This window comes from Carassius gibelio, chromosome A1, assembly GCF_023724105.1.
Source record: "Carassius gibelio isolate Cgi1373 ecotype wild population from Czech Republic chromosome A1, carGib1.2-hapl.c, whole genome shotgun sequence".
Lineage (NCBI taxonomy): Eukaryota > Metazoa > Chordata > Actinopteri > Cypriniformes > Cyprinidae > Carassius > Carassius gibelio.
The window spans coordinates 33,883,144-33,907,456 of record NC_068371.1 but is presented as its reverse complement, the minus strand read 5'-3'; the positions used below and the strand labels follow the sequence as shown (position 1 = coordinate 33,907,456).

At 38.2% G+C, this 24,313-nt stretch overlaps 3 protein-coding genes across 6 annotated transcripts in view; 1 reads left to right on the top strand and 2 right to left on the bottom strand.

Annotated features, from left to right (window-relative positions):
- Window positions 1-24,313, bottom strand: part of LOC128031432 (microfibril-associated glycoprotein 4-like) — a 77,335-nt gene that overhangs the window by 43,771 nt on the left and 9,251 nt on the right. The gene's annotated exons all lie outside the window — the stretch shown is intronic.
- LOC128031553 (microfibril-associated glycoprotein 4-like) overlaps window positions 1-24,313 on the bottom strand; it is a 41,882-nt gene that overhangs the window by 8,322 nt on the left and 9,247 nt on the right. The gene's annotated exons all lie outside the window — the stretch shown is intronic.
- On the top strand, window positions 114-5,890 carry LOC128027372 (zinc finger protein 501). Of its 4 annotated transcripts, none has more exons than XM_052615133.1 (5): window positions 114-195; window positions 303-374; window positions 944-1,096; window positions 1,201-1,543; window positions 4,645-5,890. In XM_052615133.1, the coding sequence occupies exons 3-5, from the start codon at window positions 944-946 to the stop codon at window positions 5,667-5,669; spliced, it is 1,521 nt and encodes a 506-aa protein (XP_052471093.1). In that variant the 5' UTR covers window positions 114-195; window positions 303-374; the 3' UTR covers window positions 5,670-5,890. The 4 variants fall into 4 exon arrangements, with proteins under 4 accessions (XP_052471093.1, XP_052471022.1, XP_052471169.1 ...); XM_052615062.1 differs by having other exon boundaries at window positions 117-195; window positions 1,189-1,543; XM_052615209.1 differs by having other exon boundaries at window positions 143-374.

The window sequence follows — 24,313 nt, the reverse complement described above, 5'->3', positions numbered from 1 at the left end:
CATATATGTAATGAAAAAACGGGTTAAACGAATAATAACGTCTGTCATTGTAGTGTCCTACTCATCGGGTTCTTCAGTAAACTTATCCATCGATGTTTGCGCTCCAATCCAGCAGGCGGCGGAAGTGCGTCATATGCTGCTGCGACATCCGCTAAGAGCGCGCGACGGAAGTAACGCAGAGTTTTCTTTCAGCCGGTGTGTGTTTGTGATTTTAATATCATAATGTGCTTTAAGGATTTATGACTGTGCTGTGTCTCCTCGCATCTTGGTATTTTAGTAGCTGAAGGTTTACATGATTTCAGTGTTTTCAGAAGCGAGCAGGATATATCGTGTTTTAATTCCTCAGTCCCAGCAGCTGAACGCACGTCTTAAAGGTAACGTTAATTATTATTTTTCTAATATTCCTGTTGGAAAAGCAGAAGTCAAGTTTATAACAATTTGACATTTTCTTAGGCAGTTTGTTGTCTGAAAGACATTTTTTCTTCTTCGTAAAATATTGTAAGATAAAGGTTACATTCAAGTATTTGAAACTTTTATCAAATGCTTTTAATGTTTAGATTTTATTGTGTTACCATTGTCCCAGACGTTAAATCGAAAACCATGAAAATGTTTTGTAAATGTATATGTCTAGCTCAAACTATAATGATTTGAACTAAGAATCAGTAACATTATTGACTGGCCATATGAATCCTGTGAACTTTATTCATATGAAGATATTTGACCATTCACTCTTATAAACACAACATTTCAGCATTTATTGTGTGAAAATGATATCAAATATGAAAGATATTTGAATTAAACATGAGGTGTGTGATATTTAAAGACCATTTAATGAAGGTAAATGTAAGGTAATTCAGAAGAAGCAGCTAATCTGATCCTCTTGAGTTTGATCAGATAAACGTGTCTCTCTCTCTGTCAGTAATCTGGCTGTGTTTGTGTTCAGATGTTGATCATGAGCGCTCAGGTGGATGTGGTCTGCTGTAAATCAGTAGGAACTGATCTGTCCATGCTGGATATTGAGGATTTCATCACAGAGATCTGTGAGCTGAAGAAAGAGGTGGCTTCACTGGAGGCCAAGCTGAGAGAAAGAGGAGAGGTTTGAGCAGCTCTTCATCTCATCCTTCACTTCTGAGTACTGAGGTTAATATCTTGTTCTGTGTCTGTGTTGATCTGTGATGTGTTTGTCAGGATGTGGAGCAGGTTTGGGTGCGTGAGACTGATGGGACAGAAGCTCAGGATTCAGTCTGGAGCGTCAGAGATCAGAGATCCAGAGACACACAGGACTCAGAGCTCAGCCTCACTTTACTCTGTTATACTGACGCTCAGGATCATGAATCCACTGATCAAACCTCTGACTGTAACGCTGGAGAACAGCAGATGCTGCAGACGCCGCTGAAGATGTGCTCCGTCAAACTGGTGGACTGCAGGAACCTGATCGAGAGCAGAGGAGAAGAAACCACCGCAGAGAAACAACAACAACACATTGATGAGGAAGAGGAGGAGAATAATGGAGATGATGATGATGATGAGTTCATCCCCACAGGTTTGTTTAATCCTGTTGTTAGCACAGACTGAAGGACTGAACAATTTACAGGAAAAAATCGAATTGACAATTTTGATTATATATATATATATATATATATATATATATATATATATATATATATATATATATACACACACAGTAGGAAAAATATTTATTTGATCCCCGACTGATTTTGTATGTTTGCCCACTTAAAAAGAAATAAAGGCTCTGCAATTCTTATGGTAGGTTTATTTGAATGGATGACAGAAGACCAACCAAAAAATACATTATATAAATTTACATTTATTCATTTAGCTGATGCCTTTATCCAAAGCGACTTGCAATTGCTATATATGTCAGAGGTCACACGCCTCTGGAGCAACTAGAGGTTAAGTGTGTTGCTCAGGGACACATTGATGTCTCACAGTGGATTCAAACCTGGGTCTCTCACACCAAAGGCATGTGTCTTATCCACTGCGCTAACACCACCCCGACAGTCAAACACAGAGGTGGAAAAATTAGGCTTTGGGACTGTTTTCCCGGTAAAGGTACAGGACGACTTGGGGCAAGTCGCAAGGCAGAAACTTCCAGTTGACAAACGACGGTCAAGAACCCCTAAGGATTTAGAGAGGATCTGTTAAGAGGAGTGAACCAAAATCACTCCTGAGATGTGTGCAATCCTGGTGATCAGCTACAAGAAACATCTTACCTTTGTGCTTGCCAACAAGCTTGGGTTTCTGCACCAAGTACTAAATCATGATTTGCTTGGGGATCAAATACTTATTTCACTCACTGAAATAGAAATCAATTTCTAACCTTTGTGATGTTTTTTTTTTTTTGGATTTATTGGTTGGTATTCTGTCTCTATGCATTGAAATAAACTTACCATAAATATTACAAACCCTTCTTTTTTTTTGTAATTGGACAAACTTACAAAATCAGCAGGGGATTAAATAAATATTTTCCCCACTACAATATTTCTCTCAAATATTGTTCATAAATCTGTCTAAATATGTGTTAGCACAGTTTGCACACATTTCTTTCGTTGTGGAAGTTGATCTGACTTCAAAACACATGGTAAAAAGTCACGCAATAATGTGCATCATCACTACGACACACTCTTTACGGTATTAGTTCTGGCTTTTGTTCACACCGCGCTCGTTCCTGTACTGAACCCAGCAATGTTACTAGGTCCCTGACCCGGGATCAATCCCGGGGTGTGTTTGCGTTCACACAGAAGGCGACCCGGCAATGCTCCGGCAGTTTTCCGGGTCCAGCGTGCAGAGTGAAAGGGGCTTTAGACACGTGGTGCTGCACGCTGAACAGAGCGAGAAACTTCAGACCCGGATTTAAATGCAGCTGACAGACAATCCTGCTGCACACAGAGCACCATTCACATAGTTTTCCATCAAATTTCATTATATTCACCTGGATTCGTTGTTGGTGTACATAATAAATTGTATATTGAGCGTTTGCATTGAAACGGCTCTAATAAATTCGGTATGCTTCATTTAAAGAGCTATAACATAGATCGCTCTTTCCGTTTGCTCCATTTTTTAAACACTACTTCAAACTTATCTTTGCTTCATTGTTCATTCTTGAGGTGAACTTGTGTCTGTTTGGTGAATGAATAAACTGTTTTTGACTGCTGCTTGAGTTAGACGCGATCCGTCCGGAGTGTGTGTGTGTGTGTGTGTGATACCACCGAGTTCTAGACTTTTATTTTGATTAGATAATCATTAAGTGTTCAAGGATAGAATCAGTTAAAGTGTGAGCGTATACATTGTGCTGGTATAGTTGTAGGACCCTACGTTTCTCGCGGTGCAGAAATCCATTCATAAAGACTGAATTCACAGTTTAGCGTTTGTGACGCCATGTCATCCTCTGCCGTCTGACGAAATGAGGATGAAAACACATGAAGGACATCTCCAGAACTGCTCTGAGGGTCACATCATGTGCATCTCACCTGATATTCAAGGCAACCCGTCAAATATAAAGATATTCAAGGCAATCCGTCAAAATAAAAGTCCAGTTTTGAAGTCTACTGTTCAGTAGAATGTACATAGCCTGCTACTACTACTAAAAGATTAAGGAATTATCACACAACAATTCATACATGTTTCAATTTGAATAGTAAATCCCTTTGTTTGCCAAAAAAAAAGGAAGTTTGCATAATTTTCACTAAGACAAATAAAATTAATGTTTCATGCCTTGATTTGACAACAATACCAATGTAAAAACACACAGAATTTTTGAAGGGGAACAATGATTGATCTTCTTTAAGAAAGAATACATTAAGTTGTTTAATCCGTTCAAATGATTAGACATGATAAAACAAAAACAAATAATGGTGAGGAAAAAAACAAAACATTTCACAGGACCTTAATCATGGAATTGTTATTAAACTTTTATGAAATTGATTTGAAAATGTTTCATTATTTAAATTAATTAGACTTGCTTTATGATTAATAAACTTTAACTATTAAAAAGGAGTGGAGAAAAATTAAAATGGAAAAAACTGAATCCAGAAAAATTAAATGACAGAATTTGGAAATAAATAAAAGGGAATTTAGGAACAAATTTAACTGATTTCATCGGGCCCAATTAGAGGGTGGTGATTTCAACATTTACTATTACTGTTATTATTATTACTTTTATTGTTATTATTATTATTACTACTACTATTAGTATGATTCAGTACTGTTGTTTTTGTGTAAATAAAGCACTATTTTAGTTTTTGTTCAGTACCCATTGTAAAAACTATCAGTTAATTAATCGTTATCGGTTTGTGTGGAACCTAGCTATCGGTTTCAGCAAAATCCAATAATGGTCGACCTCTATTAGTGAGCAATTCTCCTTTGCCAAGATAATCCATCCACCAATCCAAAAACTGTATAAAATACTTTGCAGACATAGACTGGTTAAACTGTTCTGCATAACTTTCTCGGTTTTATTGTCTCTTGATAATGAAATCTTTTCTGGCTTCAAAACCCCAAGACTGTGAGAATGATTCTTCACAGCAGAAGAATGGCGGAAAACATCTGGTTTAAATGTGGATGTCGTTTAACTTTGTTCAAGTCAATTTTAAAACTGTTGTATTCAATTTCTGTTCCTTTCAGATGCCATTGCTGGTTCATCTTCTGATGGAGATGAAGAAACAGTCTCAACATCTAAAGAGCAGCTGAAGAGTTTCCCCTGCATCACCTGTGGAAAAACATTGAGTTCGAAGGGTAATTTAGTGAGACACGAGATAACTCACACAAAACAGAAAGTCTTCAGCTGCAAGAGATGCAAAATCAGCTTTCCTACTGCAGAAGAGAAAACTCTTCATTCAAAAGAGCACAAAGTGCGCAAAGCGAAGAAAGAGTTTCGCTGTGAACAGTGCGGGAAGGATTTTTTCACCACTGCTCACTACATGAAAGTTCATATGAAGACACACGAGGAAAAGTCTTTCCAGTGCGACGAATGTGACAAGTGTTTCAACAAAAAAGGAAATCTGGATGCTCATAAGCGAATCCACACGGGGGAAAGACCATTCAAGTGTCCTCACTGCGAGAAGAGCTACAACCAAGGATCTCATCTGAAGAAACATGTGCGTATTCACACCAACGAGAGACCGTACCAGTGTAGTGAATGTGGGAAAACCTTCAGAGACTCAAGCAGTCTAAACTCACACAAGAGAATCCACTCTGGTGAGAAACAGTATCCGTGCAAACACTGTGACAGACGATTCCGCTTTATTGGCGTTCTGAAGTGTCATGAGCGGATTCACACCGGAGAGAAACCATTTCTGTGCTCCTACTGCGGGAAGAGCTTTTCCAATATGACTCATTTGAGCGTTCATCAAAGAATTCACACGGGAGAGAAACCGTATCACTGCAACATTTGTGAGATGAGATTCAGGAAGTATGATATTTTACAAAAGCACAATAGGATTCATACCGGAGAAAGACCATTCAAATGCTCACAATGTGACAAAGCGTTTGCTCGAGCAGACGTCCTGAGGGTCCACGAGCGGGTTCATACAGGAGAGAAACCGTACTCCTGCTCCATCTGTGGTGAGAGATTCGCTTATTTAGGTAGCTTTCAGACCCATCAGAACAAACACGCTAAAGAACAAACTGCTCCAGAATCATCAGAGTGACACCTCTGCCTTGGCCTTATTTCGGCAGGTGCTTTCATTGTTCATGTGTGTGGAAGACCGTTTTGAAATAGAAGATAAAAATCATGCATTGGTAAGTCATGACATAAAAAGTCATGATTATTATAATTTAAATGCCAACAGTCATCTATTACGCAATTACAAGATTTTAAATATGACAACCAAAAGTTTGACTGAGTACACTGAATAAAATAATAAATGCATTTTTGTTTTTGCCCCCATTTTTCATGAGCTAACTTCAAAGATCTAAGACTTTCTATGTACACAAAAGGCCTATCTCTCAAATATTGTTCACAAATCTGTATAAATCTGTGTTAGTGAGCACTTGTCCTTTACCAAAATAATCCATCCACCTCACAGGTGTGGCATATCAAAATGCTGATTAGACACCATGATTATTGCACAGGTGTACCTTAGTCTGGCCACAATAAAAGGCCACTCTAAAATGTGCAGGGGGGGGGGGGGGGTATGACTTCCATGACAACACATCTCCTTCACATAGAGTTGTTCAGGTTGTTGATTGTGGCCTGTGGAATGTTGGTCCACTCCTCTTCAATGTCTGTGCAAAGTTGTTGGATATTGTTCTTAAAAGAGGGACCACCACCCCAGTTTGCCAGTCCAAAGGCACTGTTCCCGAACTCCACGCAATGCCCCAAATGCGTGTCAGCCACGACAGCCCCACAACATCCAGAAAGTTGTGGTAGACTTCATCCACCCTGGAGCCATGCCACCACATCATTTTTTTGACTACATCAGCAACTTCAGCCAGGGTGATGGATGAGCCCACCGAGTCCAAGGCCTTAGCTTCCTTTACTGAAGGCGTGTTGAGAGGATTAAGGAGATCCTCGAGGTACTCTTTCCTCTACCCAACAACATCCTCATTTGAAGTCAACAATGCACCACTTCCACTGTAAACAGTGTTGGTGGAACACCGCTTCCCCCTTCTGAGCCGCCGGACGGTTCGCCAGAATCTCTTTGGGGCCGACCAAAAGTCTTCCTACATGGCTGCTTTTATTTTAGACCCAATTCCAATTTGTCGCTCATTACAAAAAAAAAAAAAAAAAAAAAAAAAAAAAAAAAAAAACGTTTTTGAACAATTTCAAACTTTTCTAACTGACAATATGATCTTTTGAGGTTTTTCAGTCTGGTTTTAGAAAATATCACTCTACTGAGACTGCATTGTTGAAGGTTTATAATGATATACTATTAACATGTGACTCAGGCAACTATGCAGTTCTTGTGCTTTTAGATCTTACTGCCGCATTTGATACTGTTGATCACGCTGTCCTTATTGATCGATTGGAACAGTGTGCAGGTATTACAGGCAGTGCTTTGAAGTGGTTTAACTCTTATCCTACCAATATAACTTTTTCAGTTAAGGAAGGAGATCATACTACAGTAAAGCTGTAGTAACCTGTGGGGTTCCCCAAGGATCTATTCTGGCTCCCATCCTTCTTTCTTTATAAATGCTTCCACTTGGTTTCATTTTTAGAAAATATGGGCTGTCATTCCATTGTTATGTTGACGATACACAAGTTTATCTGCCTCTAAAATGGAATTCGGATGGACTGGATGCTCTCTTGGCCTGTTTGACAGATGTAAAGGCATGGTTGTCACTAAACCTTCTGAATTTCAATGAGGAAAAAACAGAAATGTTTGTTTTTAAACCCTCAGATTCCTTGACTGCTCCCAATCCAAACCTTGGTGGGTTATCATCATGTGTTAAGCAATATGTAAAAAAGGGTGATCATATTACCCCAGTTCGACAGTCTTTACACTGGCTGCCTGTGCATACAGAGTAGATTTTAAAATTGTACTAATTGTCTATAAGTCACTACATTGTCTGACTCCATCGTATATATCTGAGTTATTGATTGAGCATAATGTAACTAGATCTGTCCGGTCCTCTAACCAGAAACTCTAGTTTATCCCCAAGACGAGGCAGAAGTGCAGGGGTGATCACGCTTTTGCTTCAATTGCACCAAGACTTGGGAATGATCTGCACATTTTTATTAGAATGGCGTCATTTGTGGCCATTTTTAAGTCTAAATTAAAATCTGTTCGATAAGGCTTATAATTCTGGTTGAAGAACTCTTTATCCTTGTTTTATATATTTTATAGATTGCTGTATGTTGTGAGGTTTTTCTTTTCTCCCTCCTTGTTTTTGGATTTAAGGTTTTTACTTTTCTTTGTGCTTTTGATGTTTTTAGCTTTTCTGTTGTAAAGCACATTGGTAAGCTCTGGTTGTAGTAAATAATATTATATAAATAAAATTGCCATTGCCTCACCGAACTGTCATGTTATTTGTCATTTTCAAAGTTAAAAAGGCGTCAATACTTCTCTCTTTCTCTTCAAAGTGATAACTACCATTTCTGTGTGGCATGAAAGAACGACAGATTTGTTTTTACATATTTTCAGCAGTTTTGAACGAATGACAGCAAAGATTCTTGTCTTGTTGTAAAAGTTCATCTTGAACACACACACCGTACCTGCAGAAAACACACACACACACACACACCGTATCTGCAGAAGACACACACGCACACACACACCGTACCTGCAGAAGACACACACACACACACACACACACACACACACACACAGTGATCAGTTGAGTGTAAATTATCTCTTCTATGTTCTTAATACCTCAGTATCTGCAGACACACACACACACACACACACACAATCTCTTCTATGTTCTTAATACCTCAGTATCTGCAGACACACACACACACACACACACACACACACACACACACACACACACACACTTCTCTGTTCTTAATACCTCAGTATCTGCAGACACACACACACACACACACACACACACACTTCTATGTTCTTAATACCTCAGTATCTGCAGCTGACAGTTTGGACTCTTCAGTCCATCAGAAATAAACTTTACACCAGAGTCCTGCAGGTCATTGTTCCTCAGATCCAGCTCTCTCAGGACACAGTTTGAGGATTGTAGAGCTGAAGACAATCTCTCACAACACTGAGCAGTGAGATTACAGCCAGAAAATCTAGAAGAGATTAAATACAATTTAAGAAATAACAAAACAATAAATACATTTACTGAGTGTTGTCAGTTTTCTGTTCTCAGGGAACGGAGGATGACATAATCTGAAGACTGAATCACAATATGATGTTTTATAATCTATCAGATTGATTCATATCTGAGATCAGATGAGTTCCTGACTGTTTATTCAACTCAGGAATATTTAATATTCTGCTAAATGTACCAATTTTTTCTGGAGGTATAAAAATACAAGTTTTGAGAGACTCCAGAAAGTTGATCAGTTTTTTTCTTCTTTTTCTGTATTAAATCCTTCCTGCTGTATTGTTAATGTGCTCAATATTTGTAGCTTCTCTTTATTCACTGCTTCAGCTGCATTAGTTTGAGTCAGTGGTGTTCACAGGAACAGTAACTTGCTTTGCTTTATTACCTTTATTAATTTTAATCAAGGTCACAGTAATTCAAGATCAAACGAGACGTGTACGTGTTGAATAAATGCTTGATATGTAGTTTAACTTCACAGTAAGAGACAGAGATGAATTCACTGAGTCACGTATGTGGAAATCAAATCCTTTAAAATTAGCTTAATGAAATAAAAGAGTCCTGAATGAGAGCATGATGGAATAAAACAGATGAATTTAATTCTCTGTCAGCTGCTGAAGCGCTTTTAAATGATTGATTAAGAGTCCTGAAATTATATTTACATTTACTATTTATTTGACTATTAATCATCATCTATGAACTTACAGCTCTGTGGAAATTAATTTATTATGTCTGTGAGTGACTGCATTCATGTTTAAAGTGTAGGTTTTGCATTAGTGCACAGAAATTAATAGAGCAAAATACAGATTATTTCACACAATAAACATGTTTAAAATCATGATGAGATGTGTGTCCTTTACTGCAGATTCACTATTCACTATAAAAGACTAAAAATAGCTCTTTCAGAAAGTATTTCATAATAACCTATTCTAGATCAGGACAAAAACATTAATAATTCTGATAACCTGAGTCTGAACGGGACTCTAATGTAATGTGTTTGCTGTTTTCTCATGATGTGTTTTTACAGGAAAGTCCTGCTTGAATCTTCACTGATAGTTTGATGGTTTGATGAAAGGTTACAGCAACACAGCTGTCGAAAAGATCAACTGACTTTCACAAGAAATCTCTCTCTCTTACTGTTTAAAGAAGTCAGAAATATCCTCTAAACATGTTTCCTGTCAGAAACTGTGATCATAATAACTGTGTTGTAAGTGTGGAGTGTGTTTTATTATTCATACCACAATAGTGATTATCAAACTGTATAATATATGTTATCTTGAAAAAGACAAATAAAACTGTCTCTTCATTTTAAGTGAATCTCTTCTTCTTTGTTTTTTACTGAGTTATTAATTTCACAACACAGTTTAGACTCTAGAACGAGTGGAAACTAAAACTTATTCCTTGGTTTACATCCAACACTTTTAAACAAAAAAAAAAAAAAATATATATATATATATATATATAAATGTTATTGTGGAGGTGGAGGCGTGGTTTAGCGAAGTCTGCAACGGGAGAGCGAATGAAGAGACGAGCGGTGGTAAGTGGTTCAGGTGAGAGACAAAGTAACAGCTGGATCTCGTTGCAATGATTGGCGTGGGGAACCGGTATTTAAGCCGCACGACATCCGGAGAAGGACGAGAGAGCTGAGGACTCGTGGGGAGAAAGAGATCGTAAACCCAAGAGCAGTGCAGTGTATCGAAGACGTTTGAGCGTGTGCGCGTGGCACGAATTTATTTCTCTGTTTTATTTTTTATTATTAATAAATACCCATGAGCAGGGCCGTATTAAGACAGTGTGGTGCCCCTGGGCACTATAACGCAAATTATTATTTGCGTTATAGTGACATAATTAAGGTGATTTCTCAAATCAAATGTAAATTATTAACTTTTCCAACTACCGTATTTTTCGGACTATAAGTCGCACCTGAGTATAAGTCACATCAGTTCAAAAATACGTCATGATGAGGAAAAAAAAAACATATATAAGTCGCACTGGACTATAAGTCACATTTATTTAGAAGCAAGAACCAAGAGAAAACATTACCGTCTCCAGCCGCAAGATGGCGCTCTGTGTCTTCAGTGTAGACTACAGGAGAACTAAGCAGCGTAGAGCGCCCTCTCGTGGCTGTAGACAGCAATGTTTTAACTTTAACTTCAATGGTAAACAGGGAGAGTACAGTCAATCGCTTCTGTGTCATTGTCGCCCTGAGCTCATTCTTTACTCGTTTTAAAAAAAAGTCTTTCAATCCCTGGAACATTTTGAATTGTAGCTAAACGTCTAGCGTCTTTGTCTTTCTTTAACTTTCTTTTTGCAAAACCACTCAATTGACATCTGTCCATTTTGATTCATTTTCTTCAGCCTTTAAAAAAATGACACATTTGCGCGTACTTGTTGTGGACCAACTCAACTCTGACCGATTGGAGACGGAAGGGGGGGACTGATAGTGGGCATGTAATCTTTATTTATTTATAATTTATTATTATTATTGTTGTTAAGTTAGTGTTCATAAACGAGTTATGCATGGTCTTTTAAGAATTTCAAGTTAATAATAACAATTTACGAAAAATATTTTTAAAGCTTGTGTCATGTGGTGCCCCCCTAGTTGTCGTGAATGGTTGGTGCCCCTGGGCACTGGCCCAAGTGCCCTTATGGATAATCAGAACGCCGACCCCGGTCTCCTTCCTCTTTGATCCTCTGAACATTACTACAGATATAAACCCCTAAAGATAGAAACTTTATATCATCATAACACTATATATATATATCATCATTTTACTCTAGTATATTTTACTCTAATATCTACTGGACTAAAAACACATGTTTGGACTCCTCTAAGATTCTGGCCTGTTATTCAGGAGAAAATCTCTCATTCAGGAACATTTATTTTAAAGGAGTCAGATTCATTATTAAATATGATCCTTTAGTTGATGATGAAACACTCACAGAGCTTTTCTGCAGTTGATCACAGCTGGTATCAGTCTTCCTCTCCCCTCAGCTGATGTGTTGTATTTCATAGGGTTCAGTTCATCCAGTGTCTCCTCTGACATCTGAAGCATGTAGGAGATTGTTGAGCAGTGAGCAGGAGAGAGTTTCTTCTCTGAGTGTTTGTCTGATTTCACAAACTCCTGAATCTCTCTGAACAGAGTCTGATCTTTCACTTCCAGCAGACAGAGGAACAGATTGATCGACTCATCAGCTGAGAGAGGATAAAGATCAACTTCATCTTTGATCCTCTCTTTAATGTACTGTGTGGTTCTGCTGATGGTCTCTGAGCTGTTCTCTGTGTGTGTCAGTAGATCCTGTAAGAGTCTCTGATTGGACTCCAGTGAGACGCCCAGCAGGAACCGCAGGAACAGATCCAGACGTCCATTCTCACTCTTGAGAGATTTATCTACTGCGGATGTTAGTAGATCATACAGAGAGTCTTTATCAGAGTAATATCTGTAAGGTCTGAATTCATCCAGTGTTTTCTTGTTCTTTGTTAAATAGCAGTAAAGCAGATAGAAAGCAGCGAGAAACTCCTGAACGCTCAGATGAATGAAGCTGTAGACTTTCCTCTGATGAATCACAGATTCCTGCTTAAATATCTCAGTGCAAATCCCAGAATACACCGAGGCGTCAGTGACGTCTATGCTGCTCTCAATCAGGTCCTCCTCATAGAACATCACATTGCCCTCCATCAGCTGTTTGAAAGCCACTTCAGCAAGTTTCACAATCACTTCTCTGTCGGACGGCAGGAGTTTCTCTGGATCTCTCTCTTCATACTTCTGCTTCCTCATGTTGATCTGAATCAGCAGGAAGTGGATGTACATTTCAGTCAGAGTTTGAGGGATTTCTGCACTCAGATCTTCTTCCAGGAGCTTCTGAAGCACAGTGGATGAGATCCAGCAGAAGACGGGGATGTGGCACATGATGTGGAGGCTTCTTGCTCTTCTGATGTGTGAGATGATTCTGCTGGCTTGATGCTCATCACTGATTCTCTTCCTGAAATATTCCTCCTTCTGAGGCTCAGTGAATCCCTGAATTTCTGTCAGACGGTGGATGTATTTGGAGGGGATCTGATTGGCTGCTGCTGGTCTGGAGGTGATCCAGATGAGAGCAGAGGGAAGCAGCTCTCCTTTCATCAGCTTTGACATCAACACAGCCACTGATGAAGTCTCAGTCACATCACAAACTTTCTGAGCGTCTGAAAACATCAGTGTGATTCTGCTTTCATCCAGACCATCAAAGATGAACACAACTTTACACTCCTCATAAATCTGTGAGTCCAGATCTTGAAGTTCAGGATGAAAGTCCAGCAGAAGTCTGTGAAGACTGTACTGATGATCTCGGATCAAGTTCAGCTCTCGAAATGGAAGCACAAACATGAAATCTACATCCTGATTGGCTTTTCCCTCGGCCCAGTCCAGAATGAACTTCTGCACAGAGACGGTTTTTCCGATTCCAGCGATGCCTTTAGTAAGAACAGTCTTGATCTGCTCTTTCTCCTCACATCCTGCTTCAGCGGAGGCTTTAAAGATGTCATTGCAGTAGATTGGAGTGTCTTGTGAGTGTTGTGTTCTGGCTGTTTTCTCCATCTGTAAAACCTCATGTTCTTCATTCACTCCTTCTCTCCCAACAAACGCTAAAAATGAAGTGGATTGGCGCATCTTCTCTATTAACAACGGCTCTGTGTAGTAACAGCTGCTCTATGTGAAATCACGCACCTGATGGAATTAACCGCTGATTAGAGAACCGGCTTTACTGACGAGATGCGCATATATATGATAATATAACAATAGTTTAGTCAAATAACATAAAGACAAGACCCTTCGATGCCTGTGAAACTTTTCTCCCTCAAAGAGCACGGTAGTGTTACTTCTGCACTACGGGCTACACACAGCAATATAAACAACATATCTGCATGTTCTCACATCACATCGTTCTTGTAAAATAATAATAAGTAAATAAACATCAAAATCACTTCGCTGAGAATGAAACACCACTTACCAGCTTCCGCTGGTGTTGAAAATATCCTTTAGCAATTAAAAACTGCTCGTGAGGAATCGTCCTGGTCGGATGAGGTCATGAGATCATCATGTTGGTCATTTTATTTACGGCTAAATTATTATTAATAAATTGTACTAATATTATGATTGGGCATGGGCAGAGATTTGTTATTCTTTAATAAGTTAATGCACTCTCTCAACTCTTCACTATTTATTTCTTTATCACAATTATTCTGAAAGTTCTGGTCTATTTTTTTGGTATCACTCACTAAATTATTTAAAAAGGTATCCATATTTGAAGTAGCTGATATAGGAGAATACAAATTACTAAAAAACAGAGCAACATATTTTGAAATAACTGAAGAATTATCTACTAATTTGTTGTTAATCATTAATTTAGAAATTGAGGCAAAATCATGGTTTCTTTTTTCAAGGCCAAAAAAATATTTTGTATTTTTTTCCCCTTTTTCTAACCATTTAAGTCTAGTTCTAACAAATGCTCCTCTTGCTTTATCCTCATAGATCTTATCTAATTCAATTTGCAATAAATCTAATTTTTGTAACTCACAATCAGTTAACAGTTCCTTCTTCTTTTTACACAAATTAAAAATATCCTCAATTATAGATTTTTCCTTAATATTATTATTCTTTGTTTCTAATTTTCCTTGATTAATAAATGCCTTTCTAATATCAAACTTCATTAATTCCCAATACTTTCCATATGATTTTTCTAACTCTTTGATGATTTTTCTATATTTTTCAATAATACTTTTAATATTTTCCTTTAAACATTCATTTTCAAGCAATTTGTTATTTAATTTCCAATAGCTGCCATGATTTTTAACTAATTTGTCTTGTACCATATTTATTTTTATAAAAATTCCTTTATGATCTGTCATTATGCAAGGTTCTATCAATACAGAGGTCACATTATTAGTTAAATCATTAGACACTAACCAATAGTCAATACGAGAATGAAGAGATGAGTCCTTATTACTCCATGTATATTCTTCCTTGTCTGGATTTTTACTTCGCCACACATCAATAAGACCCAATCTTAAACATACATTTTCCAATTCACTAGAAGGGCCTGGTCTAGTTTTAGGAGGCCATCTATCAATGGTTTCATTAAACACAGTATTGAAATCTCCTCCCCAAATAACTTGGGCTGAAGGATAAAGGGAAATAAAATGCTGAATCCTAGATTCAATATGTGAAAAAAGTATTCCGTTGTTTACTTTGTTATTGGTGGCATAACAATTGACTACTACAAAATGTTCGTTATCCTTATTTAACACAAGCAATATCCATCTACCACAGTCATCTTTTTCGTAGTTTACTATTTGCCCTGTAAATTTATCTTGTAAAATAGCGACCCCCGCTGAGCGGTTACTGCCAAATGACAACCAAATCTCTTTTCCCCACTGATTTTTCCAAAACACAGCATCTGAAGAACATGCGTGCGTTTCCTGAATTAAACAAAAATCTACATTTTTCCCTTTGCAATACAAAAATAAAGCTTTTCTCTTCAAAAGATCACGAATACCTCTGGCATTAATAGAAAATAAAGAAAGAGACATAAACGTTCAACGATTAATTAAGAACCACAAGAGTAAAATAAACCTAAACTTTAGACTTTTACATAATGTGATCCTCACAAAAGTTCGACAAAAGTAGCTATTACTATTTTTAAAGTTGCAAACATTAGGGAAAGTAAAAAGTAATGAGCATTCAGTTTCAAAAGTATACATTTCTTATTTTCTTTTCTTCCTTTCCCAAACAAAGATTAACATGTCTTGCAAAACACCGCCAATTGTGCAGACTACAACAAGACGACCATAAGCCTATGGAGGACCGTTGCCTCCTTCAAGACTTATCTCTTTCCCGTCTACGAAAGCCCTCGCTCCGCTGAAGTATGCATTTCTGCCTTCTTTCCTTGCTCTCTCCACAGTCGGCCAAAGACGATTCCGTGCTTCCACGTCAAAAGCTGTCAAGTCCTCCTTAAATCGCAGCCCCTTGGTAGTTAGACACTCGTTGTTTTTTGAGTTTTTCCAGATTAAATCTCTGGCTGTACGGGAAACGAATCTTATGATCACCGGTCTTGGTTTCACTCTTCTGCCATCATCCGAATTTTTAAGCCTACCAAGCCGATGTGCCACATCCAAACCATCTGCTACCACCCGTTTATCCCCGTCCGAAACCACTGCTTTGCAAACTTCCATGACTCTCGTTTTCACGTTTTCATTAGTTTGTTCGGACAGCCCATACAAACGCAGGCACCATCTGCGGCTGTAGCGTTCCTGATCATTAATTTTTGTGTTCATTTCCTTCACCTTTTATTCCAGAAGAGCATTCGCATTTTTCAGCATTTCGTTTTCTTTCTGCAGGACCATCACATCATCATGCACTGAGGTGAGAGATTTGCCCAAAGCTTCAATGTTGGAAGAATTCTCTTTAATCATTCTTTCTAGCTGGTCGGATCACTCATTGATTTTCTCAGAGAGAATTCGGATAATATTTTCCTGCACGTCATTCAAAGAAAGTTCAGTTTGTTTGGAAGAGGAGTCAACGACATTTTTATGCCTTTTGGGAGGTTGATTTTTGCTTGGTGTGTTCGGACAAGATTCACAACTTCCTCCGCTTTTCACTTTACATGCATACGAGTGAGTTTCGTTAAAACTTCTCTTCTCTTTTATAGTATCAACCTCCATCTCTGCGCCAAGATCCTCAGCCATTTTTCTGAAATGTGCAGTAAAACTGATGATTTCTTAATTAAGTTTAGTTTTGATGCAGCACTCCAACTTCAATATTTATTCAATTTCGGCAACTATTAACAATCTATCAATAGTAGCTAGCAACTTTACGGAATGTATACGACCATTTGTGAGAAATACCCAATTTGTTTCTCAGCTTAGAAAACCAATACTATCCACGGCGCCTTCTTGGAGCTCTCCCCCTTATCTGACAAGAGGTGTGTTCGACATCGTCTGCGGCTGGATGCAACCGATCGGCGAGAGTAGCCGCGTGCAGATGGGGAGGAGCTGAAAACGGAGATATGAAGCCGGACACGTTGTGGCTCCCGTAGTTTGCTGCAATTACGTCAGTCATGGCAGATCACGTGGCGATTGCTTACTTGATCGGGTTTAAATGTGTGTATAAGTGGTGTTTTGGAAGGGTCTTGAATGTTGTTAAGTTGAAGTTACAGCAAGTTGTTAGCAGTTTGCTAACCACATGCAGGTGAAGTATAAACACAGCAAAATAAACTAAAGAATATGAAGAAACCAAACAAATGGAGGAACATAATGTATCATGTATCATTTGTATATGGAGCATACATTTAATACCACATTAGATTGTATGTTTTTAAGATTAATATTTTAGTTATTAAAAATGCTCATTTGAATAGGTTATGCTGCTGAATACAAAAAAGAATGTCATGCAAAATAAACATACACAAACTTTATATTAACAATAAAGTAAATACAGTAAAACAATATTTAATAAATATGATTTATAAGATGAAGATGACATAAAAACGTATTGAACTGTTTTAAAAGTCCATATGAGAATTTCTGAAACTGGAGTCGACTCGCAATAAACTTGAAACGCACGTCATCGGTGTCATCAGTGAATCCAGCCAATCTTGGATCAGTTGTGTCGTCATCAGAATCTGTGCAGCCGCTCTTTAGAAGCTGCGCTGGCTGAGATCTCCGGCTACTCTCGAATCGCTCTCGCGGTACTTTGATGGCACATGTCACAGTCACGTGGCGTCAGCGCTGTATCAAGTCGGACAAAATTTCTAACCGGTGTTCTGTCGATTTGTCCTACGCTGTCAGATTTTCCTACCTCCCACCAAAACAGTGGTTAGTACAATTCCACAACGAAAATTCTACTGTAAGGGTGTACTCACACTAGGCACGGTTGCCATGAACCGGGCCCGAGTACGATTGTCCCCACTCCCCCTCTGGCCTGCACTCACATATAGCGTTTCAGCATTCGTGCCAGAGCACGCTTACGTCATTATGGTGCGATGGTTTCGGGATAAACAGGAAGAGCGGCGCTCTCTGAACGCAATGGAGTACATCAATCTGTTTTCTTTGTGGATAATTTTGTGTTGTTTTGTCCACAGCCCTCTCACAGCCTGTTGTTAAACAGATGTGTCGCCTTAGTGGCGCGAAAATTTTCACGTAATCGCGCTGCTCGTATGAGGATGTTTGCAATGTACCAGCTGAAGTGCAGCAAGGATTTTGCAGTTTTTAGTTTTTATGCGTTTTGCACCTCTGCCATAGACCAAAGCGACCCTTTCCCTGTCATGTTGGTTTTGGAGCATCGCAAAACCGTGACGCAACGCGTCCTTTTCCGTGCTCCAGCACGGTTAGCGCTCACACTGCATGCGAACCGCGCCCGAGTCCAACTGAACCGTGCCCTGGCCCACCTCTTCCAAGCGGGCCAGGGCCGGCCAATCGAGCCGCGCCCGGGCACGATTCGGAGCACTCACACTAGTCAAACGAACCGCGCTTTGGTGGTCAAACGCACCCGGGCACGGTTCAAACTGGCTAGTGTGAGTACACCCTAAAGTTATGGTTTATTAACGTCTACACCTACCACAACCCTATCATACCCTTACAGTACTGCAAATACAGTAATTATGTGTTATATTCGCGGTTGTAGCTAAAAGGGATACAGTTACAGGAAACCAACAATAAATAATATTTTCTACCAATTAGATTGCGTTTTTGTTAAAGTCTACACCTACCCCAGCCCTAAACCTACCCTTACAGTAATGCAGATACATTAAATATCGTTGTTTAGCATGAGACAAAGGACGCGATATTGATGTGCGCGTGCGCAGTAAACCCGCGTAGGAAAATCTGACAGGGTAGGATAAAATGTCAGGACACCGGCATGCACTGCTTCAAGTCAGTCGACGATCGGTTTGCGCAGAGCTCCATTAAGTCGAACAAGCCTAAGAAGTCTTCGGGTTTAAGTCATTCCTTAATCACGTGACAGACCCATACGCAAAACTAACGCGGTCTTGAGCCGGAAAGAGAATTGATTAGTTAATCTCATGAGTCTTTCGGGTCTCGGGTCGAGTTTGACTCGTTCCTTAATCACGTGACAGACCCATGCGCTATTTCTGTCACTGTGTTTTTGTTACTGTTTGTTGAGGATCTGTGGTTTGTTATTATTTTATAAATAAATAAAACCCTGTTATAAATAAAATTTTGATTAATTTGTCTTCTTGACTGTCTATCGGTAAATAAACACTAGGCTATATAATAATATAATAATCCAAGCTTACAATAAAAAGTATTTATAGACTAGTTTGTTCATTTTTACTCCAATTTTGAGTTTGCTGGTATAATAATTGCTTTTCCTAGGCAGACTTGACATATTGGTGTAATATATGTATAAGAAGATTGCTCAAAAAAGGACATAATGACATACCTTAAAAGCAAATAACATTTTGAATTTGAATTATTAATGTTAGTTTAAAACATTAAGGTTATGATAACTTCAGCTTCAATAGTTTTAACCCAGCTCAGAGTGAGGAGTTTCAGATCCTGGTGCGCTGCCAGTGCAGGGCCATGTTTTGGGAAGACTTTGACGAGAGGTTAAGTTTGAGGCCTTCTGCTACCTCTTCTAAGACCTCAGATGCTATGATGGAGATGCCAACCTTGCAGAGCCACTCTTACCCCGCACATCAGACCCTCTGGCCTGGTGGAGGAGATGTTCACCAGTATACAAAAGCCTTTCTGAAGTCACAAAGACAAGACTTTGCATTGTGGCCACATCCGTGCCATCTGAAATTTTTTTTCTAAAACTGGGCAGATTATCTCAGATAGAAGAACTCACAGACTCAGCCCATCCAAGGTCAGGGAGCTTGTTTTTTTTTTTTTTTTTATAATGCAAACATGCCTTAAAGCAAGTCCTAAAAATATAGCCACAGTGTGTTATTTATTTTAAAGCTTATTTATTTTTATTTATTTAGAAAAAGACTAGCTTGTTGTGCAATATTTTTGTTGTTGTGATTTTAAAGGTAATTTGTTATTGTTATAAGGCTCCGTAGCTTTAGTATCTCTTAATTTTCATTTATTTTTTATTCAAATGGTTTAAAATTATTTTGGGAATAGTTATCCTCTTTGATATAAAGTTTTTATTTTGGCACAAAAGTGTTATTTATTTTAAAACATATTCATTTAAAATTATTATGTAAAAAAAGCAAAGCTTGTTGTGCAATATTTAGTTTTTCTTTTTTTTTTTTATATTGTACTTTTAAAGTTCATTTGTTAATGTTATTAGACCCTGTGGCTTTATTATCTTTTAATTTTTATTTCATTTTTAATTATTTACATTTTTATTATTTTAATTTATTTTGGAATAGTTGTCCTCTTTGTTACAAAGCTTTTCTGGCACAAAAATAAACAATAAACAACTATTCAAAAGTATGTACAGTGTTTTTAATGTTTATAAAGTGTCATATGCCACAAAAGTATGGTTTACACAGACAATCTGATTTAATAACTGCACAACTAAACAAAAACGAACAAACAAACAGACAGACAGAAAAAAAATCAACATTTTAAGCATAACCAACTCTTTATTTCCACATTCAGTGTTATGGAAAAGTACCACCATGACAGAAATTAAATGCAACAATTTGAAACCAGAAATGCATCACGTTAGTGTAAGAGTAAATAATACTAATAATAAATAAGTACTACGCACCCATTTTGTAAGGAAAGTTGTAAATTAACTAATTACTCTAGCCAATGTTGTCACATCACGGGACAAAAGAACGAAAAACCCGAAGAACCGAAAGATGAACTAATCAATTCTCTGCATTCTTTTACTGTCTATGGTTTTAGCGTATGGGTCTGTCACGTGATTAAGGAATGACTCGACCCGAAGACTCATGAGATGACTAATCAATTCTCTTTCCGGCTCATATTGCATTGGGTTTAGCGTATTGGGCTGTCACGTGATTGAGGAACGAGTCAAAAACCTGATAGCCCCGAACTATGAACTAATCAATTCTCTTTCCGGCTCATGCTGCATTGACTGAAAAGTGAATTACTACGACTAGAACAGAACCTATAGAATAATGCGTATGCCCGACTGAACAAATCACTCCCCGAAACTACTCGTTCTTCCCGAGTCACATTAAAGATTCGTTCAAAATCAACGAACCGTTCAAGAATGACACATCACTAGTTCAGAATCAATCATCAAAAGAATCAGATCGGTTCAGACGAGCTGTGAGTCAGTCTGCTTCACGCTGAAAAAAGAAAGTATATATTTTATCAGTGAAAACCAAATGATTGGTGCATCTTCATGCAAATCGGACCGAAATCGAACAATATTATTTGAGGTAGGAAATGTCAGACCAAGCGCAATGTGTCAGTCGAACTCCTGCCGTAGCTGTGTGTAGCACATGTACCCTCACGTGTACCTCTCCAAAAATATAACAATGCGTCAATTCTAAACAGACGCAAGCGCAGTAATTGGTCTGCTAGAACCCCTCCCCCGGGTGTCACATGCTCCCTCTGCATGTGTAATTGTGTTAACGTGGACAGCGACCCAGAAGTATAAATGAAAACCAACGCATACTCTATAGCGTAGAGGCTCCGGCATAGGTCAAACGTAGAAGTAGAAATCAACCTTTAGGCTCCATGTTTGCAGCATTCATGCGTGCTCTGTTGTAATTCTGATATTTTCAAAAGGCACTTGTTTGTTCTCATTCTTGGTGCAAGTATCACAGCTTCTCATTGGAAACAGAAACTAGCTCTGTAGAAAACTATGAACCTAAGGATTTCCACTTTCTTAATACACAAGAGCACCATGTGTTACTACTGTCAATTCAGAGGATATTGTTTTTGAAAGTTTGGCCTATATGTGGAGCTACAATAAAGATCATGGGATCACCAGATTCAATGTGTAGAATGGATAGGGGACAATCCCCCATCAATGACTTTAATAAAGAAAAGACTGGACGATGGACTCTTGAAAAGTGATGATAATAAAGATATCACACAGATTAGATGCCTATGCCTCTTAGCCTATGTCGCTTAGACCCTAATTGTTGCTGAAACATGCAGTCAGTGTCCAGTACGGTATGAAAAAACATACAAGATAGATTTCTGTCCAAATTATACATTGTCCTAAAGTGTGTATGTTGCCGCTGTACTTTGTGCAATTACAAAAACTGAATTGTGTTTGAAACCTTTCTCTTTAGGAAATGCAGCAGCCAGTTCTGTTGATGCTTGTGGTTTGCAGGTCTCCATCGAAGCACTCTTCATGAGCATTTGTCAGAAGAAGCACTACCTTTTATAGACAGAATAGTATATATTATTAAATGTAAGTGATGTAGATGGAAGTTATATTGTTTCTGTTCATTAAATGCCATGGCAGCTCTTTTGTAATACCATTGTCTTTATTCTTATTACAGATCGCAACAAAAGGCATCAGGAGATTACTCAGAAGATTGCCAAAAAAAAGAAGCACTTGCTAGATGAGATCCAGATATACAACCAACAACCTGACGGTGATCCTGACGGTGGATTTATAGGCTATCCCAATGGATTCACAGAGGAGGCATCCAAGGGCCTCATCAGTCTACTTAAGAGAAGACTGCATTAACTCATACTCAAGCAGCAGACTGTAGCACGCACATACAGAGGCATTCTTCAACCAACTCCTAAGCTGGTGGAAGATGAATGGGAAATGGAGGAAATGGACTGGCAAAGGGACAGATGATCGGTTAGTAGGGTTGGGCCAGATTGCTTTGAATACAAAACAACATAGCAGTGTTAATAATCAGTTATGCAATTTACCTCTTAGCAACAACCCAAACTGGAATATCATTTTAAGAAGCTCCGTGATCTGAGGCCATGCAAAGTAAATGTTATGACCATATCCATTTGATAATCAACTCATCCCATGGTAGGAACAAGCCACATGTCAGATGTGGAGACTGTTCATAACAGTGTCATCTTCAGAGATACATATAGGAAACTTTTTAAACAGGGATATCGAGGCTACTGCATTATATTTCCAGACCATGTAGGACCATTCAGGAGGTTTGGAGGAGCTAAAGCATGCCAGAAGGAGCATATAAAATCCCAATATATGCCCGTGTCAATGGTACTTTCTCATCGTAACTTTTCTGGAAATGGGGTTTGTAGTTTCTCACAGTGACAGGTGTTGGAAGGAGGAAAATTAAAATAGAAAACTATTTGCCCTTTGTTGTAGAGATCAAAAAAATATTTCAATAAATACAGAGGATGCAACAGGGCCAATGGTATGTGTAATGCACTCTAGTTTTTATTATACACACACAAGCTGTCTTTAAAAAGGTTAGTGTGGGTTTTTATAAGGGTGAATGTCCTTTCTGGAGTAACTGAGGCATATGCTAATGTTTCTTTTCCTGTAAGAAAATTAAACTTTTTCTCTTAAATATTCTGTACTGTACAAGTGACTTAACCTACTCTACTGCATGACCACACTGTAATTTTTATTTATTTTTTATTTTTTTCTCTAATAACTTATTTGCACTGTAGTTGCTGATGGAATGATAGTTTTTTTATCAGCTCCTGCGTGTGTGCTGTGGCTAACTAATTGATGCATCCAAGAGATTTATATTTTCTATATTTTTCATCTCGGAACTACCTGTAAAAAATTTTTTTTTGTAAAACACTTATGAATTAGGATATTTTACCTTACTTTTACAGTTTTTGGTTGGCAAATGCTTTTGCCAGTCACTGACCATTTCTTTTTTAACCATCTTTAACCAATATTTTCATTAATGGTAAACGTTTGGCAACATGTGCTGCCATGCATTTCACTTTTTTTTTTTTTTTACAGTGCAGTGAACCAAAAGACAAACCTCTTAGTTTAAAGTTGCCTTGGACACTGGGGCTGAATGAATACAAGTTGTAGGCAGGGCTAAATTCTGTGTATTGTTTAAATATTCATATATGGATATACAGTATTGTTCAAAATAATAGCAGTACAATGTGACTAACCAGAATAATCAAGGTTTTTAGTATATTTTTTATTGCTACGTGGCAAACAAGTTACCAGTAGGTTCAGTAGATTCTCAGAAAACAAACAAGACCCAGCATTCATGATATGCACGCTCTTAAGGCTGTGCAATTGGGCAATTAGTTGAATTAGTTGAAAGGGGTGTGTTCAAAAAAATAGCAGTGTCTACCTTTGACTGTACAAACTCAAAACTATTTTGTACAAACATTTTTTTTTCTGGGATTTAGCAATCCTGTGAATCACTAAACTAATATTTAGTTGTATGACCACAGTTTTTTAAAACTGCTTGACATCTGTGTGGCATGGAGTCAACCAACTTGTGGCACCTCTCAGCTGTTATTCCACTCCATGATTCTTTAACAACATTCCACAATTCATTCACATTTCTTGGTTTTGCTTCAGAAACAGCATTTTTGATATCACCCCACAAGTTCTCAATTGGATTAAGGTCTGGAGATTGGGCTGGCCACTCCATAACATTAATTTTGTTGGTTTGGAACCAAGACTTTGCCCGTTTACTAGTGTGTTTTGGGTCA